The 26701-nt window shown below is 41.2% G+C and overlaps 1 protein-coding gene across 1 annotated transcript; it reads right to left on the minus strand.

Moving 5' to 3' along the window:
- Window positions 1-806: 806 nt before the first annotated feature.
- Window positions 807-24643, minus strand: GNAI3 (G protein subunit alpha i3). Its single transcript, XM_028733871.2, has 9 exons — window positions 24419-24643; window positions 16513-16555; window positions 15627-15768; window positions 13679-13836; window positions 10170-10298; window positions 5219-5348; window positions 4531-4684; window positions 2081-2293; window positions 807-1973 (listed from the first exon to the last, which is right to left on the minus strand). The coding sequence occupies exons 1-8, from the start codon at window positions 24534-24536 to the stop codon at window positions 2103-2105; spliced, it is 1065 nt and encodes a 354-aa protein (XP_028589704.1). The 5' UTR covers window positions 24537-24643; the 3' UTR covers window positions 807-1973; window positions 2081-2102.
- Window positions 24644-26701: the final 2058 nt, after the last annotated feature.

The following is a 26701-nucleotide window of genomic DNA, read 5'->3' on the forward strand; positions in this document are numbered from 1 at the left end:
GGTTTAGCGCGGCGCATGGGAGCCGACTGAGCGGGCAGCGGGGGTCCATTGGCCGGTTAAACGACCCCCATGGACCGCTTGTGGCCCATGGGCCTTAGGTTGCAGACCCCTGGCTTAGCATTACATCCAGACATGGCCAGTGAGTGAAAGACCAAAGGATGTCTTGCACATGCACATTTAGCAAACAGCAAACCTCAAGTCAGGAGGTACATTCAATCTCAAGCAGTTCTTTCCAGTTGAAGTGTTTTACGCATTTAGTTTGCAATTCATCCCTGCAGGTGAAATATGCATGTATGAAATCGGCCCTCACAGAATGGCCTTGGGCAAGTGACATCGACTCTGTTTCCCTTTTGTGAAAAGTGAATAGAGTTGATGCAAGCTAAGCTCTAATTCACCAAGAGTATTTTATGATAGTGTGTGCACAGAGAAACATATTAAGCTAGTGATCTGCAATATTCTACCATGTAGTGAGAATTTTACCACTCTTTCCTGTTAAGAATCATCATTCTTGGTAACAAACAGTCAAAGAAATGCTTTAGAAAATTATTGCTGTATCTTCCTGATACGACTTAATGGTAGAAATAACTTGCCACAATTCTCAGCCTTATCTGTGTCAACACACAGAAAATACCTGACACCATATTCTTCAAGAAACAAGACAGGAAAGTTTCAGTTATTTATATGAAGGTTCAGCACTACGAAAAAGCTAATCCAGCTAACTAAAATCTTTATTTGCAGAACCTGGAAGTGCTATTAAGAGAGACTGACAAAGATCCCTAGAAATGGCTCCAATAAAGTGAGGAACATTAAGATTTTTAACTCACCATTTTAATATTGCCAATAACTACATCAGGTTGAAACTGTACATGACAAATTGGAAAAGAGTCTCAATGTAATGGTTCCAGCAAATAAATGTACTGACTCGGGTTAATAACATCACTACAGTAAAAACAATGGCAAACAGGAACTTGGCACCACATTTACAAAGTAAAAGCATGCGGTTGATACATTTTGGAAATCTCCTATGAGAAAAGGCCTTGGTAAATGCAGAACAAATTGCACTGTCTACAAAACTCCCCACTGGTTTAAGACCAAACACACACACAAACAATTAAGTGGTTGATTAAGTAGCTTTGTAGCAGCACTCTCTCCCCACCCCCTGCAGTTTGTAATTTTACAACTCACCTTTCTACCTAGAAGCCAATTCAGGCATTTCATGTAAGAAGATTTCCATCTGCTACATTAGTAGCACACTCGGTGATTTGGTAATCAGCATAAACCAGGCTAACCCCCTCCCCCAGCCATTAAGTCTGACAAGACTTGTTACCCTGCTACAGGAAATCTCTTTCAGGGGTGGGAGCACCTTACAGTGTTTGTAGCAGACTCATAACATTATACATTAGAAGAAGCCATTGCTTTAGCCATAAGAATCCTAAGGCCCTTTTAAGTAGTTGCAGTTACTGTATATCAAGTTCTGACCATACCAAGTTTTAAAAACAAAAGGTTCCTGCTAAGAGGAATACTTTCTGCGTGATCTGGTCACAATCATGTGCATAGTTAAGTGTTTTTTGTTTGTTTTTAAAACAAGTCTGTTTGCAAATAAGGAAATAAAATTTAGTAAATATATAGTTTTGATGGAAAAACCTTAAAAACAGAGCAGCTGTGGCTTATTAAAGAAAGAAAGCTACATATTGAAGGTCTGGGATCTCAACTTCGTAACAGCTGTACACATTTGAGACTATGCAATCCATATGATGCCTGGATGATTTTAAAAAAAATCACACTTAACAGTAGTTCCATTTTTGGAATTTTAACTTCCGCATCCCATATCAATAAAAAGGTCCCTAGTACAGAAGATTGTGCTAAAGAATGCAAGGATTTTTGCATGCTGTTTTCATTCCCCGGTCCTGTTCATGCTTGCAGCTGTCCCACAAGGCAGCAAATAAACAGTCCAGTTCTTAAAACGCAACATCCTGAAATGGAAATAATTTTATTTCATTAGGTGAAGTTCATGTTATAGCCAGGCAGCTGTTTATGCAATGCTAAAGCTCAGAAGAGACTACAAAGTTCATAAACTTACATTTCACTGTTATGCTCTCTTTTTAGTAGAGTCCACATTCTTTCAGGTTGTTTTTAATTATAACATCTGTAACAGCATCAAAAACAAATTGCACATTCTTTGTGTCAGTGGCACAGGTGAAATGGGTGTAAATTTCCTTGGTGTCTTTTCTTCGGTTCAGGTCTTCAAACTGGCACTGAATGTATGCAGCTGCCTCTTCATACGTATTAGAACCTGGAGGGGGAAAATGACAACTTCTACTAACTAACACCATTTTAAGGACTTGCAATTGACTTTACAAGTCTTTGAAAAGAAAAGTACCGTATTTTTCGCACCACAGGGCGCACCGGACCATAGGGCGCACCTAGTTTTTAGACGGGGAAATCAATAATAAAAATCTTTTCCCCCCCCCAGCCCCAAAGAGCAGCGTACAGGCTGCGCACAACCTCTCCCTGCCGGAGGGGTTGTGCGCGGCTATGGCACAAGCCAAGGCAGTGAGCGGGATGGATCGCGCTGGCTGCTTTGGCTTCCTCTTTAGCACCACGCAATCCCTCCCTGCCGGGAGAGGCTGCATGGAGCTAAAGAAACCATAGCCCCGTGCAGCCTCTTCCTGCCGGAGGGGTTGTGCGCGGCTATGGCACAAGCCAAGGCAGCGAGCGGGATGGATCCCGCTGGCTGCTTTGGCTTCCTCTTTAGCCCCGCGCAATCCCTCCCTGCCGGGAGAGGCTGCGTGGAGCTAAAGAAGCCATAGCCCCGTGCAGCCTCTCCTTGCGGGAGGGGTTGCACGGGGCTATGGCACAAGCCTGCGTTCGCTCCATAGGACGCACACACATTTCCCCTCAATTTTTGGAGGGGAAAAACTGTGTCCAATGGAGCGAAAAATACGGTAACTGTTTCCAGTCATCACACTTTGCCATCATTTTAGGCTAAAGAAATGCATCTAGACCTAGGAAACTGTGTCTACACCTCTTAGATGAAGCAATCACAAAATAAGTAGTTCATTTTAAAGAAACACAATCACAGCTCCATTTCCCCAAACAGGGCATATGCAAATCTTTTGTGATCAGAAATCTTTACCATTTACTTCTTTGCTTTTTTAGTGCAAATAGTGCTGCAGTCACTGGGTGCCATTAGCGAAGTACTAAATTGAAACAGATTGAGTACAAGATTGCAGCCTCCAATGTATGAATATATGAAGCCGCTTATAGTGAGCAGACTATCTAATTTATCTAATCCAATACCATTTCTTTTGTCTGGTAACAGCTTTCCTTCAGCTAAGTTTGGCTATCAGGTATCTCTTTAGCTACAAATGCCAGGGACTGGTCCTCAGACCTCATGCATGCAAAATATACACTCTGCAACTGAGGTATGAGACCCTTCTATCCATGTTTTAAAACTGTGTTTATGAAAACGCTTTAAAAAAATGTGGTACTTGGGTGCCACAGGACTCTCATTGTTCTTGAAAACCTATTTCTTTCTTGGTTTTTGTAATAAATTATTTTACACTCGTTTTTAAACTAGCTATTCGCTCCCCCCTCTTTTTGTTTTTAAAGTAATGATTTTTTAAAATTAAAAAGCTCTAATACTTTATAAAACCCAAGAGGCTTAAGAACTACCAGTTTCAATTGAAAGAGAACGTAAACAGGTGTCATGAATGACAGTACTTAGCACCTAAAGCTGTGGCTTGGGTTTTGACTGCTTATTTATTCCCTGTAAGAAGCATGATTCATCTTTTAAGAGTGTTTGACTAAAAGGCCTATCCATATATCTCACACAGTCTGATCATTTCTGATTGGTCTAGACTTCATCATTACAGCTAGAGGCAGAACCATGTGGTAACAGAAGCATAATAGTTGGCTACAAAGCCAAGATACAATTTTAGGACCCCTCTATGAGGAAAACAGCAAACAGTCATGAAGCAGTAATTTGCAGCTGTTGGGACTATCATGACTTGCTTATTCATAGGAAGAAATTCTGTGGAAATAGGCAAAGCAGTGAGGGGAGACTACACTGCGCTACAAATTTTGAAAGTTTGGGCAACAGAACTCACAATGAAGGCCATAATAAATTGTTGGTGATAGGGCATCAGTTTCAGAACTAGGATTATAAAAATCTAATTTTAATGCTGAGAGAAACCACCACTTTCATATCACACATAGTGAAAGGACTCAATTTGGGGGGAAATGTCTAGGTGTCTCCTTCCATCAGAAAATTCAACCTTGGGCTTTAAGAGAGAACATGAAGTATTCAAGCCAGCATGACAATAAGTAAACAGAGCCAAGCTAATGCTAACATATCTGTTTTCCTCTAGCAGGAACATTATCAGACAGGGATCTATATTTTTTAAAAGGTTGGATAGATGATGGGACAAAGAAAAATATTATGTACATATACTGAGGTCACAAATACACATTAAACCAAAAGCAACAAGCTGTTTTCATCCTATTTCCCCCATTATTTTTTTACCTTACCTGGGTATTCCGGGTAGCAAATTGTTAGTGGACTCCTCCTTATCTTTTCCTCAAACAGATCTTTCTTGTTTAGGAAAAGAATGATTGATGTGTCTGTGAACCACTTGTTGTTACAAATGCTGTCAAAGAGTTTCATACTCTCATGCATACGATTCTGGGAGGAGGAAAACATCTCGTTGAAAAGGTAATACCCCAGCAACTTTGCATAATCACTAATGAAAACAAAGCTACTAGTGCAAATAATGTGATTTAGTCAAAGCTGATTCTCAGATAAGAAAGTACTAGTAATCATTTGGGCAAGTATCAGAATTCCTAAACTTTGGCAAAAATGGGTCACAAAAAGACTTTTCAGTTATCACAATTACATAAAGTTTCACAAAAATTCACCCAGATGCTTTATTTCCTTCACAGCTAAGAACTACTGTAGTTTTCAGATTCAGTGGTGGGGGGTGGGAGCAAAGAAGATTTTATTGAACACAGCCTGCCAATTAGTGCTGCTGCCAGCGCTCACTGCAGGAAATTTGAGGAGACATACAAGAAATGTTTGCTTCTATGCCTTAGTAATTTTCAAAACACAAGCCATTTAAATTAAGTTGTCCTAAACAAACTACATAAAGCTTAAAGTCAATTTCCACCACAGTTTACGTAATGCAGCATGTAACCAACATTTAACTCTATGGCAACCTACCATTTCTTCGTCCTCAGCAAGAACAAGGTCATAATCACTGAGAGCTACGCAGAATATAATTGCTGTTACGCCTTCAAAGCAGTGGATCCATTTCTTACGTTCTGAACGCTGGCCACCAACGTCAAACATCCTGGCAGAAAGAGAAATTGCTTTTATTATTATGCTACATTATGCCATAAATTACAGTGCAGTGTATAGTGTTGTCAAAAGCACACCATAGGGTTGTTACAAAGCTGAATGAGCCTTTGCCACTAGCATAACCTATGCTGCTCTAACACTGTTTTACTGAAGAATTGAAACATGCTGATCCTAGCAAAAACTATGATAAGGGGGTTTCTAATAATCACTAAAAGCCAGATGAGTCATTGAGACTACTAGGCCAAGTACCTCTACAACAAGCCTGCTTGCATGAATGCAGAGCTCCCACACAATACACTACAGTGGTGCCTCGCAAGACAAAATTAATTCGTTCCGCAAGTTTTTTCTTCTTGCGAGTTTTTCGTCTTGCGAAGCACGGTTTCCCATAGGAATGCATTGAAAATCAATTAATGCGCTCCTAGGGAAACCGCTTGCCAGGCTGGCGGTGCGGAGAAGGGCTTTTCTGCCCACCGCAAGCCTTCAGGACAGGTACGGGAACAGAGGGGAAGGCGCGCAGCGCTTTCCCTCTGTTCCCGGGGCTTGCGTGGGAGGAGGGTTTTTCCTCCCCACCGCCAACATTCAGAACAGCATTCTGAATGTTGGCGGTGGGAAGGAAAACCCTCCTCCCACCCCAAGTCTTCAGGAAAGCCATCCGAAGCCGGGCGGCGGGAGAAGGCGTCCCCGCCCCGCCGCCCGGCTTCGGAGCTTCGTTCCGATGCCGGGCGGCGGGAGAAGGCGTCCCCGCCCCGCCGCCCGGCTTCGGAGCTTCGTTCCGATGCCGGGCGGCGGGAGGAGGCGTCCCCGCCCCGCCGCCCGGCTTCGGAGCTTCGTTCCGATGCCGGGCGGCGGGAGGAGGCGTTCCCGCCCCGTCACCCGGCTTCGGAGCTTGGTTCCGATGCCGGGCGGCGGGAGGAGGTGTTCCCGCCCCGCCGCCCGGCATCGGAGCTTGGTTCTGATGCCGGGCGGCGGGAGGAGGCGTTCCCGCCCCGCCGCCCGGCATCGGAGCTTCGTTCCGATGCCGGGCGGCGGTCCGAGGACAGCGGGGAAGACGCGCTGCGCTTCCCCGCTGTCCCGGAGATTTCCCTATGGGCTTTCGTCTTGCGAAGCAAGCCCATAGGGAAATTCGTTTTGCGAAGCGCCTCCAAAACGGAAAACCCTTTCGTCTAGCGGGTTTTCCGTCTTGCGAGGCGTTCGTCTTGCGGGGTACCACTGTATCTTCCTCCTCCGCTTAGTATTACCTCTACTGGCAAACTCATGCTCTCAAAGTCAAAGCCCAAGAAGATAAGAGTATGTTCAGTTATGATAATTCTGGATCTCCTAAGAATTTGATCATGTGAAATTGTCAGCAGTAGTCACCACATATCATGGTTTCCTTACCACTTCAGGTTAAGGAGTGGGAGTCAAGTTGGGAAATAAGAGGAAATGATTTTGACATGGGGTAGGATTCAGCAGTGTTATCAATCTGCTTTAGCAGAAACATGTTATTTCAGAGGCTGATAAACTGCTAACATATGGTATAATTTAGTAATCTTGAGAAATATTTAAGTAGTTAACAGTCCAGGGAAAACATTATTTGTTTATACACTTTGAACAATATGCGTAACTCCAGATAATTTCCAGTGAAGTCTATTGAGCATAGTACTTCATTGGACTGCTGTAAGAACAAGATTAGCATCTCTTGGTAGAGACTGAATGGACATTTGATCCAGGAAATCTAAGAGTCACATGAAATAACAGGATCATGATGGCAGCAATGTGCATTTTATCAAGTATTCAAGGCAAGTGGACTGGGAAGAGGGACCTGCCTACTTCTGTAAGGGGAAGGCAATATTTACCTTGAAGTATAAAACTATCCTGCCTCTAACAGCTGGAGAAAGAACCAAAAATTTTTAGCAAAATCTCACTTTTGCAATGTGAATTCATATTCTCCAACAGTAGACTATAACAATTTACCCCATATTCAGCACAATGATTTCCCTTTGGAGAGAAAGGTGGCATAGAAAGGAGGAAATGCCACAGAAAAACATAAGGACATCTCTCTTGACATATCACACAGGTGGGTAAGCTTGCTCAACACAGAACCTGAATGTTATGCTAGCATACGATGTTTATCATCTTCTGCTGCTTGGGAACAGCATTTTGTTTGTCGGCTGCTGAACAACAACAGCTGATTACGCAACCTCCTGTTGCAGAATGGTCAATGCACTTACAAAATGGTTTCCTGTGGGAAAGCTAACCAGCAGCAAACATTTACAAGCCATAACACCATAGTGCAAGGTGTTGCTAGTTTCTAGTTAAATTTCCCCTAAAGGGTAATATGGTCTTATTTTATGTTTAGCTGAACGGCACAACAAACCAATCAGACACATTAAGACTGGCTAGCTTAAATGAGGAACCTACTTAAACAACATACACGCTGCTGTGTCCACATAGTGCATCAGGAATTCTTTAAGAATAGGTTAAACTCTCCCTTTCTGTGACTGAAGTTCTGCATCTAGCAGGATAGAATTAGGTACACACAGAGAAAGAGAGAGAGAATCTGCCTTCCACCCATCCTATCAGCTTGTGAATGAGATTATTTAGTAGACAAAAAGTCCACTGCAGGAATGGATACAGAAGTCCTACTGAGTCTTCTTTGTTCTTATGGCTGTGCTCTTGACAGCTTTTACTGCCTTACCTACATTGAGGTGGCCAGCCTCCAGATGTTGTTGGGACTTCAACTTTCACCAGCCCAACAGTATGGGCAATGGTCAAGGATTATAGTCCAACAGCTGGAGGGCACTATCTTGGCTACCCTGACCTACATTCATACAGCCAACAAGGCTGCCTCCCAACTTGGTTAGGCCCTCTGGCAAAGGTGTAAATAGGGCAAGACAGAAAATGATATGCTGCTTTAGAAAAAGTCTTAAAATACTCACACCCTTCTTTAACTGATAGTTTAATAGGCAGAACGTGCTATCAAGCTGTGCCACGATTTACAGCATTTTGTTAATTATCATTACATCTGATCTTGGGTACTACATACCAAAGCAATTTTGGGCAACTAATTCATATACTGGAAAGGTGAGAAGCCAAGGAGCTCCAAAAATGATTTATTTAATAATTTAAACAAACTTAATAATTTAAGTTAATAATTTAAACAAACTTAAAAACTGTAGTAACAACTGCTGGTATAGTCCAGTTCCACATATGAGGAAAGACTTGAGATAACGTTAAGAGAAGGGAAGGGAGGTGTTGAACTGCCCAAGTTCAAGGCCCAATTACCTAACCAGAGTGCAGAGAAGCAGATTTGATCCACTAGTTATGTCACACTCATCTAATACAGCATATATATATTACGGAGTTTTTCTCATTCATCCTCTCTATATATGGGGTTCTTTATTTCCACTTTACATATACAGAACACAAGCTCATCAATGATAATTTTCCAAAGGCCATTCTGTGATTTGATGTCCAGAACCAAACTTAACATGACATTCACCCAATCCTAACTTCCTTGGGTTTGTTTTTTGTTTTTGCTGTGCATTTATAAAATAAACACAAAAATATTCTTAAACATTATCCCAACCAACTGGAGTGCAATTAAAAGACATGTGCAAGTGAGCCTTGTCAGCAGAAATCCAAGCAAAGGTAGTAACTCATTTTGCCATATATAAAATTCTTTATTAAAACATTATTAATAATATTATTATTATTACCATCTCTCAAGATAAAGCACTGTAACTAGGCTATGGTGGAGCATATGATCAGAAATGAGCATTTCTCTAATAGCACGGTGGCAGGTAGAGGAATATTGGGTTTCAACGCATCCTTATGGCTGGCATGAAGGATAGGAGGCAAAAGGGAAGAATTCATACTTAAAGGGATACTGCCTAGGTCAGGCCCATTCTGTTAAGGTGGATACGTGTTCATAGAGCAGGGCTCCTTACACTTTCCTCCTTTAAACCTCAGAGTATCTAACATTTCTCTGAGTTCCATGACCTCTGTAGCAAGGCCCCCACCCTACCAAAAAACATGGTGGCATCTTGCAGCATGAGGGATGTGAGCTCCTACTAGTCCCACTTATTCTGCATGGCACTATAATTTACAGAGAAATGGGACTTGATGGAAGTTATAGTCAAAACAGAGCCAAGGGACTTTAAAGGCTGCATTTAAAGAGCATATGGCAATCCCTGTAGAGGCGAGCAATAAAGATGGTGGGAAGCTACATTGAGGTACATGGGTTGCAAGTCTCAAATCACTACGTATGTATTCCAGGGGAAAATACACATCCCCTGTCCTACATCAAGCTCTATAAATGGCAAGCATTTAAACACCTGTGCATGCTTCCGGCCAATGTTCTGTTCTACTGACTGGTTAGTACTCTCTCTACACAGTTTTGCTGAAAAAGCCATGCACATTTCACAAAGCCATGTTAATTTCAGCTCCAACTGCAACACGGGAAAATAAACACGTGGCAAATTGGAACATCGGTATGGTGGGGCTTTCAACAAATAATGTAAGACAGTAGTCAGTATCCTTTTTAGTATATATGCTCCTGTAAAGGAAGGGTTCAGTACCTGTGTCTGTGATCCCAACATAAAAGCAGCTGAAAAGAACAAAACAATGAAAATAAAAAAGTGAACTGATACCAAAAACCTCCAGCAAGAATAGAATTGAAGGACAGAGATTTTACACTGTGCGAAGCCGAAGCGAAATTAAGCCTGCACAACATGAGCATATGGAAAAGTCGTAAATTTTACACCACAACCCAAAGAATAGTGGAGTGATAGTAATATGTAAGTGGGACCCTACAATCCACAATGTAACTCACTTGAAATACAAGTCCTTGAAAGTGAAGTGTGTTTCTACAATGCCTGTCGTTTTCACTCTGGTCCGTAGAACATCTTGCTGAGTTGGAATGTAACTTTGCTGGGATATTCTGTCCAAATCATTAAGGTAGCTAAAGGTGAAAGAGAGACAGAGAAAGGAGATAAATACATTTTTATCCACTCTCTTGGACTAAGACACAATTTTTGTGAGTGACTCCTATATTCTTCTTCTATGCCTTATTCTCATCTAGAGAAAAATCAAAAATTCTTCTGCAATGTTATTTTTCTTCTTCTTCTTCCAGGGTGTTATGACTGTCATGACTGTAGATTACCCGAAGCCAGTTAAGCACTCGCTTTACTGGATCTAACTTTTGAAATTTATTCCATGTTAACCAAGTTACTTAAGTTTGCAACCTCAGTTGAAACTGGAGCCAATGGATATATTTTGGGTTCTTTATGAGATAGCAACATTAAGAGCTGCCTTAAAATGTAGTTTTAAGATACAGGCTTAATGCTTTCCAAAACATCATTACAGTAGCAATGTTCACACTATAAATTCTTGAGTTTTACAACAATCAGTAAATATAATAGCTTGAGCCAAAGTAGTCCCTAATATGATGATGAGAATGTAAACTCCTTAAGGCAAGGTCCTGTCTTTTTGCTTAAGTTATTCAATAAAGAACATTTATATAAATGGTGCTTACTTGAAACATTAAAAAAGAGTTATAAGATATACATGTAGGAAATGCAATGTAGAAAGAATTGATAGTTACCTCTATACTGGCAGGCAAAGGGGAGAAATACAAGAAACAAATTGAAGAGTATGCACTATAGATTGGTAGGATTGCAAGCTTGAGGTATGTATCATTGCCTGAGTTGCTGTGATGAGAGAAACTTCATGGAGATCAGTAGGAAGGAGTTGTGTGTAATGCAGCAGTTAAGAAAAGTGAGTGATGAGACTATGTCTATGTTGCCAATTAAAATCTTAGCTCAGTCACTAACTTGCTGGTTAACTTCAGGCAAGCCACTATCCCCCAACCTCACAGATCCCCACTCAGTAACAGGTCTACATTAAAAGGGTTGTTGCAAGTAGTGATGACTATATACAGTACTTGAAATCTTAGGAGATTTCCTCTGTCAGTCTTCCCCCACATGGTGCCCTACAGCTATTTTGCACTAAAAAGTGTGCAGGCTCAGGGTGATGAGTGGTGTAGTACAAAAGGTATGGAGGGCAGCTGGTTAGGGAAGCTTGCACTATATTATTAGGTATTATTCGGTAATGCTCCTATTCCCCATGGTTTCTTTTTACAAGTATCTATGACTTTACTTACTTCCAAATATGCGTAAAGAACCAACAGACACTGTCTTGAAAATCACAATGTGCTGGAACCAAGGATGAAATACAGTAGCTTGCCCTAAGGGTACCATGAGCTTTATCAATTAAACAAGGTTTGAATCTGGGTTATCCACATCCATATACAACACATTAGTTACTATATAGTACTCTGGCTCCAGCTTAGTTTTCTCCTGCAGCAGAAGGGAGGGCAGCCTTATTCTGCACTGCCACCTAACTGTATTTTACAGCTGAAACTTTTAATGGAGAACCCAGTCTCATTTGGTTCTATAAAGTCTCACAAAGCCGTAAGATGACTTAAAAGTAACTCAAAGAATATAATTACTGTCTTGAGATGCTATTCCTTTGCTGAAGCAGATTCCTGATTAGGGTTTGATGTTAACAAATTACCTAGGGAGGGCAAAGTTTATGATCTCAGCTTCTTGTAATAAAAATACTTCTGCTGGGAAACAAAGATCTTGCAACCTTCTATGCTATACTTAAACTACAGCTATGTGAAACAGTACTATAACTTTATTTATTATTTCATTCATTTATACCTCACTTTTCTGCCCACATTAGAAGGAAGAGCGTGTTGTCCTGCTTTTAGATTAGGCAATGGAAAAGCAACCTGAAACTAAAACCAAAATGTGAGTGGATTAAATGAAAACTCCAAGCAACTGGCTGTAATGTAAAATGCTGCCAAAAGAATACAAGAGCTACTTCAAGTCCTGAAAACAGTTAAGACCTTCATTTGAAAACAAGAAGCAGTGAATTATTTAAACAGATGATATTCTCTCTTTCCATGCAGGTTAGTCATCTGTATATAGTATAGTCACGTTTCAGCAGCAAGCTCTGAAGAAGTAAAGTTGGTTTAGATCTACCTTATCTGGTAGTACAAAGACTTGATTCGGCAAGTTATCAACCAGCAAGGAATTAGTGATTTTATTGCCCTCGTTCTATGATATGCTGCATACATTGGTGTAAAAAAAATATAAATCTATCTCAAAATAGATAATCCACAGGTTCTTAAGAATATCTTGGTTTAAATTACTGGAAAATGCAAATAAAACCATTGTTCTACAAAAAAAGGGGCACAGCAATGCCAAGAAAAACCATTCAAGAATGATACTTGTGTCCTATAATCATAGCCAGCTTCATACTGCTGTTATGGGTATAAATGGCTTCTTTTATTGTGACTTCAAGCTAAATAGTCATACCTCTATTTACATATTCCCCTTGATACGGAATCTTTGGGTTACGGCCCGGGCAAACCTGGAAGTGTATACTTTCGGGTTTTGCCGCATGTGCAGAAGCACACCTCTATTTACGTTATTTTTGGGGTGTGAACGGACCCCCAAAACGAATTAAGTTCATATATGGAGGGTCCACTGTAAATGCAGAAAAAGTCTCCAGGAAGTGTTGCAAAACCCTGAGAATATTAAGCACTTCTGAAATAAAATAATAGGTTCATGCATTTCTGGAAAGAAATAATAGGTTCATGCAGTGTCCAAAAGGACTGTTGCCACTCCTCAATTGCCCTCAGTGACTAGGTTTAAACAAATGACAGGCCACAGTCTTTCCCAGTCCTACCTGAAGATGCCCAGGACTGAACCTGGGACTTTCCGCATACAAAGTAGATGCTCTACCACCAAGCTACAGTCCTTTCCCAAGTTCAGACAAGACAAAATAAACACTGAGAATTGGGGAGATGACATTTTTGTCACAATGAAAAAGATTAGTACCACTGTTTTAGAGAAGGAGACCTCAAGAATGCCATTAAAGTCAGGTTGCCAAGCGTCCAGTATACCATAGACAAGAAAAGTAAGTGGTGTTGGGACTGATGGCTCCGCCCTTTCCTTTGACCCACAGAACTCGCTTTGATCAATTAAGCATAATCGATGGAATCTTCAAAGCCAAGCCTTCATTAACTGTTCACTGTCCAGTTTGTCAGGCTTAAGGAATTTTCCTGAAATGCATTTTAACATCCTCACATTAAGTTTCCCCAAAGTCTTTTGAGAAATACCACAGAAATTATTTGGGAGTATTCATCGCTCTTGCCAGAACTCTGAAAAATAAACAACAGTTCTGACAAAACATGTATAACACCTATGTGGGTGGTTAAAAGAGCATGTGTTTATCTGTGAAAGTGCTTAAAATCTATAAAAAGTTTCTTACTAGGATGCAGAATCATTAAGCTGATATTCCCTTGATCTGCTGAAGCATGCTTGGACCCCAGGATCTCTCCATAACCGCTTAATCACGCCTGCCAGTTCAGGAGTCATGACTCCCTCCTCTGCACTTCCAGCTAGTACAAACAACTGACGGGCATCATCCTGCAGAAGAAGGCAAATTAAACACTGCTGTTATCATGTGCAGTATAATAACATATGCTTAACAACCAACATTAGGGGAAGTGTTTCAATGAGAGTTTGCAATGGTATGGTTGATTACCTACTACCCACCAGCAGCAGACTGTTTCCTTCTCTGAAATGTTACTTCTAAACGGCCAACTGCTAATTGCACAAACCATTATTTGATGTGCATCACAACTAGAATTCAAAGAATCAGCTATGCTGATCAGAACTACCAAAAATGAAGGTATACTGCAGTCTGATATGACAGTTGGGAAACAAGCTCATCCGATAAAGAGGTTTGGAACACCTTATTTATTATTGGAGATATCCACTGTTGCACAAGCAGACCTGCTCATACAATTGGACCTCCTCTCCTTTTCCTCCCCTCTGGAGCTCTCTGTGCCCCACAACCCTCCAGAGCAGATCTGTAATGGGAGACTACAAGAGGGAGAAGAGGAAGCCCCATTGCATGAGTGGAAGTCTGTTCTACAGACACAACTGGATGTTGCCCTATGGCATAAGCTTCTGTGGACTACTTTAAATAGTACTACTCAGCTATGAAACACATTGTGATAAGAATGGCAAGAGCCAAAGAAATAATTAAAGCTTATGCTTATGAATTAAAAAGTTTTATAGCTGCAAAATTAGTAGCTGAGCACTGTCTTAAGCTGGAAAAAGAACAATTTAAGCAAAACAAATATCTGCAACTACAAGAAATGTAGCTTCAAATTAGGGAAAGGAAGTTGAAATTTTTGAAATAGATGCTCATCAACACTGCATACCAAACTAGTTTTTTAAATCGTGGATAATTAAAGTTTTAATGCAAGTATGGGAGAGCTCCAGTTCCTAAATAGTCCAATCAAATCATGTTCACCTTTCTCAAGTCTTATATCATCTATGGCGTTAGGTGCAAGAAACTTCAAGCCATGACTAAAATGAGTAACTGGGAGCACACACTACATGTGGTTGGTTGTAAGCTGCTTTGGGTTGCCTTGGGCAAGATAAAGCAACTAACAAATTGAAATAATAATAATTTAAATGGGGAAAATGACTGATATACAGGAAGATGGACAGTTTCAGCAAGGTGTTCTCCTACTTAATTATACAAAACAGTACTGATAGATTAATTAAAAAAGCACAGTGGCAGAAGCTACAAATTTGTCTAACATGTCTTGAGCTGTTTAAGAGATCACAAAAGAACATTCTCAGAGGTTGACAGCACTTATTTATTTAAGGGATTTGTACCCTACCCTTCAATGTTTACATGTCCTGGGAAGCTTACATAAAACTACTAGTAACATAAAAACCATTAAAAACTGTAATAGCTATAAAACAGCAGAGAGCAAACAAATCCACATTTTAACAGAGATTTCGAACTAGAACAGAATGCATCTAAAAGTTAATTAAGAGCTTGCAGGGGGGCGGAGTCAATGCTTGGAGCTGAAAAGACAAATTACACAACAGCATTCCTAAACATAAAAAGACCTGCTTCCCAGTTACCACCCACCACCCAATCATCTGAAAGCAGAGGAGTCCAGAGAAAGCCCTCAAAGATCTTAGTGCACTGTCAGGTTCACATCTACTGGCAACATTACAATAACATCAAAACAACAAGAACACAGTTTACCAACTCCTCACATTTTTTGATCAAATGTATACACATAAACACAAGATGGCAGTGGTATTTCCACCACCAGTTTAATAGACAAGCACTTTATTATCATTACTACTAAATCAGTAGTAATGTTAAATCAATACAATACACTTACAGCTCTGGCAACTTCACCAAAGTCTATCTTTAGTCTTCCCATTGCTCTTATTATTGCAATGATGGATTGGATAGTATTGCTGTAGACAACCACTTTATACTGTCTGCATTCTTCCTCTGAATAGCCATCCTCATGAATGATTCTGAAAAAGAAAGAAATACTAACCAGTTGGTGCTTTGCCCAGAGTGAGAAAATTCCCATTCAGCCATTAGGCTAAGTAAGTACTGAGCCAGTCACTGTCAGTCAGACTAACCCACCTCACAGAGTGGTTATAATGACGAGAAAGGGGGAAGAGAACCATACATCCCCTCATTGAGAAAGGGCAGGACAAAACAGTAACAAATAAAATGTTATTCCTTACATATACCTAAACATATTGGGTTGTAGTTTAACTACTACCAAGATAATGGGGCTTTCTTGCCTCTTGTTTCCCCTGCAGTCCCTCTGTCCTCTCAAAAACTGTTCCCTGGGATTGGGAAATCCTCCGGAATGAGGTGGGATGTGGAGCAGGGCCTGCAGCAGGAAGGATGAACCAGCAAAAAGTTTGGGGAACCCCACTCCCTTGTCCAAGCAGAAGTATGATCTACTTGTGCAATAGCACATTAGCATACTTCACTAGCACCATGGGCAAAGCACAAAGAGAGGATCATGGCAGGACTCAATAGCTTTGTAATCTCACAGCCCCATGCCCAATAAGACATCTGCACAAACAGCACAATGTGACAAGAAAAGGAGCAGCATACAAACTTTCAAGTCCCCAGATGTCCCCTCACACTGCCTTCATGGCAGAGCTCTTTCAAACCCTGCGAAGATCCTCCATGTGCAGGCAATGTCTGCAGTATAATTGGATTAGCTACCAGTCTAAAAGATATGCCGCTTTACTTACTTCATCTGTTTCACAATGGTGCTTTTACCAGATTCTCCAGCACCTATAAAACAAAAATAAGCAAACCTGTTTTAATTTGATGTGGAAATTGAGAAAGCAGAATCTTGGTGAGTGAGTTCAAAATTTAACTATTTTTCTATATCAACTACCGTCTGTTCCAGAAGCATCCATGCACCAGTACACTACATACAATTTAATTCCCATGCCTCTTAGCAACAGCTGCAAGTGATCTTTGGCAGTTTAAGCCTCATTGGAAGTCAGGATTTACAAAATGAACATCTGCATTCTTTATACAAATAACTGGGATACCTACATATGTATACAGGATTACCCATCACCTACTTATAAATGTTTCTCATACTTCTTGCAGCAAAACACTACTGATCTCTCAAAGACTGTCAGAAACATAAAGTCCAAATAATTATGTGTATAAAACACTTAAGCACACACTTCCTTTTGTGTGTACATGTGACAACACAGATGTATGCCCAAAGCCCGCAGCAGCATATACTGAAGTTTTGAGTTTCTAAATTAATTACCTAATTTTTGCATGGTTAGTACAGTGGTGCCCCGCAAGACGAATGCCTCGCAAGACAAAAAACTCGCTAGACGAAAGGGTTTTCCATTTTTTGAGTCGTTCCGCAAGACGAATTTCCCTATGGGCTTGCTTCGCAAGACGAAACGTCTTGCGAGTTCTTGCGAGTTTGTTTCCTTTTTCTTAACGCCGCTAAGCCGTTAATAGCCGCTAAGCCGCTAATAGCCGTGCTTCGCAAGACGAAAAAACCGCAAGACGAAGAGACTCGCGGAACGGATTAATTTCGTCTTGCGAGGCACCACTGTACTGAACTATGAAACACGAATTCCCCAAGATTTCAAAGAAGGGTCATAAATCATTGGCAGAGCAACTGCTTCACATGCAGAAGGTCCTAAATTAAATTCTACATCTCCAGGTAGGACTGGAGGAGGGACCCTTATCAGAAATCCTAGAGAACTGCTTCCATACGCGGTGGAGAATACTGAGTAGGATAGCTCAATAGTCTGGCTTAGTATAAGGCAGCTTCTTATGTGTTTATAAATTGAATGTTGCTACTTGTTTACATACTTCAAAATCCCTTGGCTATAACCCTAGCAATTACTTTTCCCCAAAGACGAGAAGGTTGTCTCTAAAGTGTATTGCGCAAACCAAATAAAAGTCTCGGGATGGGAAGAGAAGCTTGCATGTATTTCATCAGCAGCTGCTTTTGCTTCTTAGAGCCAACTCTCAATTGCTATGCCTCTGAGCCACTCCTAATCATGTGGAAATAATATACTGTTTAAAATATTAACTCCCTTTCAGGTGGCAGATCACATACCAAGCTGCTTTTAAGTTCTGCTACAAGAACAGGATTTTCTTTACACTGGGGTTGTGCTGCCAAATGAAGTCAGAACGGAATAGTAGGGAAGGATACTGTAAGCATAGTGTCCAAATTTTCAGGATCCAGGTCTTAAGACCACAATTACTGGTGAGCTGGGTAGCATGAAGTGTACAGAAAAAACTACAATAGCTTCAGTAGTGCATTTCACATTAGTTTCTTATTTTTAAAACGCGGCCTTCTATTGTCAAAGCAAGCAAATATATTCTACTCATGACTTAACAAGATGGCATTGGATCCCAAAGATACACTGACACCCAAACTGAACAAAAGTGCTTTGTTTAGATTAGGTTTGTGAGACCCTTAGCCAGCCAGATGTTGTTGAACTACAACTCCCATCATCCCTGGCCACTGACCATGATTGGTGGGACTGATGGGATTATAGTTCAGCAACATACAGAGAGTCAAAGCTTTCCCACAACTGGTTTAGATACGGTATTTTAAAAGACTAAACATGCAAAGTTTAGATATTTTAGGTTTAGGTATTTTAAAAGACTAAAAGATGCAAACATGGATCAGGGACCCAGGCAGGGGAGGACAGAGAGTAGGGCTTTGCAAGAGAAAGCCAGTAGAAAGTGGAAAGTTTAAGGACTCCCCCCCCCACCCCCGCAGCTGCTTCTTCACTGCAGTCACTCCTTCGGAAGTGACTTTGCAGAGAAGATACAGCAGTTGGGGTTTTATTATGCAAGGTGGCTTCATCATGAGTGGTTCTGGCATTTTTCCTTAAGTTCCAACTCAAAACAGAAGAAATAAAATTACAAACAGTCAACTTGTTCTAAAGAGGAAAAAGCTTTAGTTAATAGAAATAGTAATTAGATGAGGTTCATGTTGCTACATTAGACAGAGGCTTTACCTAGCTAGGTTCCCCTTCTTTTAAGAAAGCTTAGTTGCAGTGAAAGATAATATTACTACTCAAGGCCATAGCACAAAATTAGCAGGTACATTTTGAGTATACTACTTGTACGCACAATGACTATAATATGCACACTTTTTTATCATTTGTGTAGATTGTGGGAATTATGCCATGGCACAAAAAAAAAATCAGGTACAAATGCCCCCTAGCTCTCAATGGTGTGTGCCTGCAGTCAAAAATGCCATCCATTCCTCACATGTCACAGGGCTCCCCACTGTATATTCATTAATTTTATAAAATGTGAAGCAGCCTGAAAATTCACAGAATTATTCCATTTATGTACAATTATTCCCACTGAAGTGAAGGGAGACAGAACCTATTTACTGTTCTGTGGTTCAACTGGTTTGTGAACTGAACCAGACAAATAATATACATTATTTGAGTAGACAGATGAATGCAACTTCTGTAAATTTAGCTTTTTACGGCAATAGGAAAATCACGCAAGAGCTATACGTCAGCTAAATGGAGTGGCCCTTCATTAAAGTGTTTTTCCTAGAGGCAAAACAATAATGGAACAATAGAAGTGTTGTTTGGAGCAGAGAGATGTGGGGAGGATAAAGGAGGGGTAATAGCAGCATTCTCTCAGTTGTATAGATTCCCTTTATCCTTGAAATCTTTTGCAGTTATCCTTAGTAACTGGTCTGTTACTAAGGATCAAATGCCAAAGGACTGAAAATGTGTCTACAATGCTGCCTCCTCAACTAAGTATTATGTATTTCAGAAGCTTGAAAGACATCTATTAGTAGCTGACTGTTGGTAAAACGCCAAATAATTTCTTCACACTTCGGTTGAAAGTGAATTTTGTACTTGTCTAATTGTGCTTATTGTGAGACAGACTAGAGCATTGTTTGTGGAAAAGTAAGTGACCTTTGTATGACCAGAGAGAAAGAAGGAGAAATTATGATCACACAATTCAACAGTTTACGTAACTGCCTCCAGAATACCGCCCCGGCACAAAAAAGTAAATCTCACCAAGGACGTACAGAACACTTTACTACTCCATCTGAGGAGCTCTGTTTGAAGACCACCAACACACAAATACAACAGGTATCAGGCATTGTGAACAGCAACATAAAGAAAAAACCTTCCTAAAAGAATACAGTATCATTTTGAACTGGAGGCTGGTGAATGTTACAGTATTGCATAGTGTAATAAATCAGGATGAAGATGATGCAAGAGGGCCTTTCTCAAAGAAGCCTACATGACTGGGTGCAAAACTGTTAGGATATTGAAATGATACAGAAAAAGAAATCTTTACTATTATCCAGAAATGTATGAAATTAATGAAGGCTTGGCCTACATCAAAGTCATGGCTTGACAAACCATGGGTTAACCACAAGTTGTCCCACAGACAAAGAAACCACGACTTGTTTCTCCAAAGTTTGGTTTGTTTTCCAGCTGCTCTTGTCTCATGCCTTTGACCACCCCACCTCAGACACTTGCCAAACAAACCACACTAAAGGAAGGGTGCTTGGTTAGAATGCAATGCAAAGCTGAAGTTAGAACATGTCAACAAATCATGGCTTCATAGTGTGACTTGCTGGCAGTTAACAAACCATAGTTAAGCTGCTGGGCAGGGTTCACACGCAATGTTAAAACCATGGTTTAATGGCCAATGGCTTAGTATTATATGTGTGTATCAGTCCTATATGACTAACTGAGGAATACGAGGAATATTTCATTATGTAAACACCAGTCATTTTATGTTCACTGATTTCTTAAAAACAGCAACTAAAAACATTTCCTTTTTGCATGTGAATTTTCAGTGGTTATAAACACACAGTCAAGTGAAGTGAACTAATTACCTTGCTCATCATTCCTTCACTGCAGGCTTTACTATATCCTTCATGGCAATAGCACCATCTATACAGAACACTTGATCGTTTTTCTTAGCAACTGGTATTCAAAGACATGGAGCCTCTGATCCTGGAAGCATCTTATAGCCATCATGGCTAGCAGCCATGAATTTGTTTATATCCCTTTTAAATCCATCATGTTTATTAAACAAAATGAGTATTCTGCAAATCATAAACCATCTGTGGACCGACACTAATTAATGTACCCATGAACCGTTGGTTGTATTGTTTTGGTAATACAAGGAAATGAATTTGCACACATGTGCATGCACACTTACCCCACCAAGTTCAGTAATAAACCTATAAGTAGATTGATCAAGACTAGCTCCTTCAAATTAAGACTATGCCATGCTGTCAAATGGAATTTTAGTTTTAAAATAGTATTGAATCAAAGCCATTTATGAAGTCATTCAACACAATCAATGCAGGAGTGCTCCATAAACAAAGTGGTTTAGCGTAAACCTCTATTACAGATACTAGGAATTCTATCTTTTCTTCTGAATACATTGCAAGGCAGTCACACCTTTCCCTTCAGCATTTTTTTTAAAATACTGTTTCCATGCACAGTTACATGCAAGCCCTGTACAGCATAAAAACATGAAAGCATTTTGGGTCCTATGAACCAGTTTGTGAACTTACATTCTTTAGCCTGCAATTCTATACAAACCTACCTGTGAATAAGCCCTATTGAACTCAGAAAAGTTCATGTTTGAGTAGAATGGTATACCACTGATCTATCAGACAAACAAGCATAAACAAGAAAACTTGGGATGAAGATTGTTGTAACTAAACTTTGGGAAAGTGTGCTGCCAAATTCCATGCTGCCAAAAAGGAAAGAAAAAACGAATGCAGAAAAAGAAAGGTTGATAATTCTTCTAAGGCACAATGGTAATAAAATTGCCCCCCAAAGGGGGTTTTAAATCATGATTCTCCCAATTGAAAATACAGGTTCAGGCCTCATAATATTCATAGTATTTCAGTTATGTGTGTGTTCATCATGCTGACTTCCTAATCATAGTTTGTTGGGATGAAGCAATCCATGAGCAGAGGCTCAGCATAATGCTAAACCGGATGCGTCGTGGTTTCTTTCTCCACTAGAAAAAGGGGCAGAGCAAAGCAGGAGTGGCTGGTCTGCATGCAGCTGGGCACAGGATAGTTTACTAAACCATTAAATTAATGGCTTAACACTACATGCTGACATGGCCATGTGACATAGTTCTTCTAACTTAAATGGAGGCATGGACAACCTGTGGTCCTCCAGAAGATGTTGGACTGTTGACCATGCTAGCTGGGGCTGAAGGGAGTTGTACTCCAACAACATCTGTAAGGGCACAAATTTCTGATCCCTGTTTTAGTAGTTTTTGAATAATTTTATTGTGCCCCCATCTTTCTCATTAAACCAGTGTTCGTGGGAAAGATTTCATAACTGTGATAATTTAAATTGTCCTTTTCTAGTTTTTGCCAGTTCTAAAGCTTCCTTTTTGAAATGGGATGGGTTACAACAGTGCACAGCATTAACTGCAGTTGTAGCTGATTTTTTAAAAATACCTTTCCTAATGCAGAATTTTGCATTTTCATTGCCACTGCAATTGACTTCTGGTGGGCTTTGATCACAATGGCCTGATTCACATGCAATGCTAAGCCAAACTCCTCCCTTGCCATTTTGTTGCTGCACTAAGCTAAGCCATGGTTTACTTAGCATGCCATCTGAACCTAGGCTTCTTGTTTAGCTATCTACGTATAAACTATATGCTGTAATCCATTACAGCACAGCAGGAAAATGACAGGGGAGGAGCAAAGCAGCTACAATCTCCTTTCCAGGAGCCCTTAAGTTTGTGCTAAGCTAAATTAGTGTTATTTGCAAATGAGGCCAATACCTCTTCCCACCTCAGTCTAATTAAGGATTTCTCCCACCGACCCACCCCAACATGCATGACTTTGGAGTCGAATAAATGATTTTTTTAAAATTAATGCAACACTGTCAGTACAACCAGGACCTTAAACTATAAAAGTGCATTAAACAATAACATTTTTAAAGAACAAAGACAATAGAACACACAATAAAATGTTGTAATAAATAAAGCATAGTTGTCCAACCAACAAACTATTTAGAAACTCTTCATGGATTGGTTAGGATTGTACTCTACTATACCATATCATCTGCCATTATCTGTAAACATGGCTGTTTATCCCGGACATCATGGTTGTTTTTAAGCTGAACACCTACTCCTAGGTCAACACCCCCCAACAGGTTTATATCCTCTCAATTAAGAAAACTTATCCTCTGCTTTCTGCTTTGTTGTCCTCCAGTCATTCACTATCTGATCCTATGAGCATTGTTTCTTTAGAAAACACTGATAAGGAACTTCATCACCAAGTTTTCAAAAACTTTGTTTGGAAGCTACCTGTAGTTATAAAATGCTTATTTTTAATTTCTTGTTTATCACACCTGCTGTGATTTCTATTTTAGGTTTTTGAAAATCTAAAATTTTGTACTTTAAGAACTGGGTCATTTGTTACTTTTTCTTGGTTGCTTTATTTTAAAAGCCTGAAATTAAATAAATGAATGGCCACATTCATTAATTTAATGAAATAAAGAACTGAAGTGAATGACATCTGGCCTCAGTGACTTAAAACTGACAATTGAAAAGGCAATGCAATTTCAACTTCTGCCACTTGTTATCTAACATAGGTCTTCAGATGCACCGCCAGAAAAAAAAAAGTTCAGGAGAAAAGTTCTGGCTGAAAGGGGGGGGGGAGGGTCTAGAAAAAGACCAGGAACACCAAGTACACTTGCCAGATGCCACTAACAGAAGACAGGTAATACTTGTGTTCTTTGCTAGAGAGAAACCATTCCACTGTCCCCTATACCTACAAGACAAACAGCTTGAGGCTAACCCTCTTTCTCACATTCATGGCAAAGGGGCAAGCTGTCCAAGGTATCAGGGGCTTCTTCCTCCAAGCTTCTAGAGAAGCAGCAAAAGGAGCAGGCAGGCACTTGGCATCAGATGCTGCCTACATACTAGTTCTAGGAATCTGTTTCTCTCTCATTTCATTTTTTGAGAGAGGTACTTCTGCAAATGTAAAAACCTGGAGGAGGGTCTGAAAAGGGATCTTTAAAACACAAATGCAGAACAAACCCTTATCAACACACGGAACAAATAGCAAGGAGTTTTTTTGTGTGATGTGAAAGGTAGACCGTTCTCCTTCCTCAAGGTCTACTGCAAGTGGGTGAGCGGGGGGGGGGGGGGACTGCACAACTATTCAAAACCATCATCCTCCAAAGTTCCTTAAACCTGATCGGAAGGTTCCTATTTAAAAAATAATAATTGGGGAAGGCCTAGGATCTTCTCCCACGAAGTTTAGTCGCGACTGACTTCCTGGGATTCTGGCCTTAAGCCTGCAGAACTTTTACTTTTACTACATAGGGCCTTAAAAAATTAAAACATACGAAAGGCTTTTGGGTCAGAAAGCGGCAGCTGGACCAAGAGGAGCTCTTGGGCTGGGCCGCCTCGCTCCCTCTTGCTCGCGAGTAAGCTGCGGGACGTGCCCGGGAGCCACGGGAGGGCCAGCCCGGGCCACCAACGGGGAGCGCCCGGTTAAGAGAGAATTGCCACCTCGGCCTCTCCTCACGGGGCCCGGCTGCCCCGTCCCTGCCCCTCGCCCCACCCCGGGGCCGCCGGCGGAGCAGGCCCCGGCCGCACCCTCCTCGCCCGCTTCCTTACCGAGAAGAAGCAGCTTCACCTCCTTGGACGCCTTCTCGCCGTCTTCGCGCAGGTTGCGGTCTATCATGCGGCTCCGCTCGGCCGCCGCCTTGTCCTCGGCGCTCAGCGTACAGCCCATAGCGGCGGCGGCGACGACGACAGGACGGGAGAGGCGGGCGGCACCTCTCGCTCTCCTCAACGGCCGCGGACTCGGGAGGAGAACGAGCTGGGCGGAGGGGGGGGGAAGAGAGGCACCGGAAACCCGTCCAGCTTCCGCCTCTCCACGGGCCACTGACGAGAGCTCGAAAGGCACCCTGGGAAATGTAGTCAAGGGACGCGTCTCCATCTCCCACCAAGGGGCGCGCGGGGAGACTGACTAAGGCCCCCATGATAGATCCAAAGGAGTACTGTATTATGCCGCTTAGTTCCCGCAAAGAATATTGGGAACTGTAGTTTGTGGGTGCTGATAGCTCTCAGGGCATCCCACCTTCCATGTATTGTAGACTATCTTACAAATCTTCTGACTATTGGCCATACGGGCTGGACCTGATGGAGTCCCATCAGGATCGGGGTGTGGGGTGGGGAGAGGTTTCTCATCCTTGCAATATAGGGCTGTAGCATAAGAAGGACAATGCCAACTTGTATTTCCTTTGTCGGAGGCGCACGTGTTTCAGGGTTAAAAACGGCAGGGTTGTTCATAGGAAAACGTCGTGAAATCCAGTCATTTTTTCACTGCAATGATTTGTCAGCAATATGTCTCCACTTCCACCCCAATAATTTAAGGCAGAGGGGTTCACTCTCTTTCAAACTCAAGAATTAGCGTGTGTGAAAAATGTGGATGTTTTCTGGTTCTTAACTTTTAAAATGCAAATGCAAATATAATTCACAGCTATTGTCCCTCTTTTTTTCAAAAAGGAGGTGGTGAAGAAACTCAGGCTGAATCTTTCTATTTCAGGCAGTCAGGAAGGGCTGAGACTTGAGGATGATATCATGCTTATCACTATTAATATTTTAAATTGGTGTGGTTACAGCCAGTCTATACTGTATTTCATAATTTCCATATTTCAGATGAAGCTGGTAGTGCCATGAAATAACTCTAATAAATGCTTTAAGAGCTGTTGCCCAATCTCTTATTAATGGCATGCATATGATTGACTGTTTTTTAATAAGTAAATAAAAACACACATATGGTGTCACATGTCTCCACTACAATACTATGTACTGGGGATCCTCAAACTTTTTGAATTTATGGGGACACATTTGGAAATCTGTCTTGGGCGCTGATAAGTGTCCATTTTACTGAAGAAAAACTAGTGATGCTCACAATTATTCCACCACACCAGAAAAACAGCTATATGCTCCCCAAAGAAAATAAAATACAAAAAGCACCCCTATACAAACAAGCAGCCCACATAGCCAAACCTAAAACTAAATACAGTAAATCAATAAAGAAAGAGGGGCAAGGGGTGTTGGTGAGCACGCAGGAGGGTGTCTGTGCGGTGGGGATGCCGGCTGTATATAGTACACACAGGTTATCATGATGAAGTCAGACAGCATTACGAAACAGGATACAGAGCAATATGAATCGCTCAGTGAAATGATTTTCTTCCGCATCTCCATGAGTCTGAGTCACCTAAAATTATTCAGTTATACTGAAAACAGAAAGCAGAGCAAAACAATACCTCTGAAATAGCTTGGGCTTCAGCAAAAAAATAAAACAAACCTAAACAGCAATCCTATACAGTGGTACCTCGGGTTAAGTACTTAATTCGTTCCAGAGGTCCGTTCTTAACCTGAAACTGTTCTTAACCTGAAGCACCACTTTAACTAATGGGGCCTCCTGCTACTGCTGCGCCGCCGGAGCACGATTTCTGTTCTCATCCTGAAGCAAAGTTCTTAACCCGAGGTAATATTTCTGGGTTAGCGGAGTCTGTAACCTGAAGTGTCTGTAACCTGAAAACCTTTTTCTGCCCAAGGATCACATTCATTTGTGGGCCCTCTTCCAAGGCACTGCCTGCCAGTGATGGGAGGGGCCAGAGACAAAATGGGTGGAGCAATTAATGTAAACCCCGCCCCCTTCTATAGTGGGCTACTTTTCAGCCACACAAAAGCCAGTTTCCAAACAAACTTACCTCTCCATCCTCAATTTAGGTAAGCAAGAAATGCTATCAGAATTCAAAGACATATTCCAACCAGCAGGGTCATTGAGGGGTGTGTCCTGGGGGAGTCCTAAGGGCCAGATAGGGAAGATCAGAAGGCCACATTTAGCCCCTGGGCTTGAAGAGCACCATTGTTATCAATGAG

The sequence above is a fragment of the Podarcis muralis genome, chromosome 5 (genome assembly GCF_964188315.1).
Source record: "Podarcis muralis chromosome 5, rPodMur119.hap1.1, whole genome shotgun sequence".
NCBI lineage: Eukaryota > Metazoa > Chordata > Lepidosauria > Squamata > Lacertidae > Podarcis > Podarcis muralis.

Excerpts from the sequence above, each read along its gene's own strand:
- GNAI3 (XM_028733871.2), bottom strand. The coding sequence starts at position 24,536 with ATGGGCTGTACGCTGAGCGCCGAGGACAAGGCGGCGGCCGAGCGGAGC. Across the intron at positions 15,769-16,512 it reads ACCATTGTGAAACAGATGAA|AATCATTCATGAGGATGGCT; the intron begins GTAAGTAAAGCG and ends TTTCTTTTTCAG. Across the intron at positions 10,299-13,678 it reads CTTAATGATTCTGCATCCTA|CTACCTTAATGATTTGGACA; the intron begins GTAAGAAACTTT and ends TTTCACCTTTAG.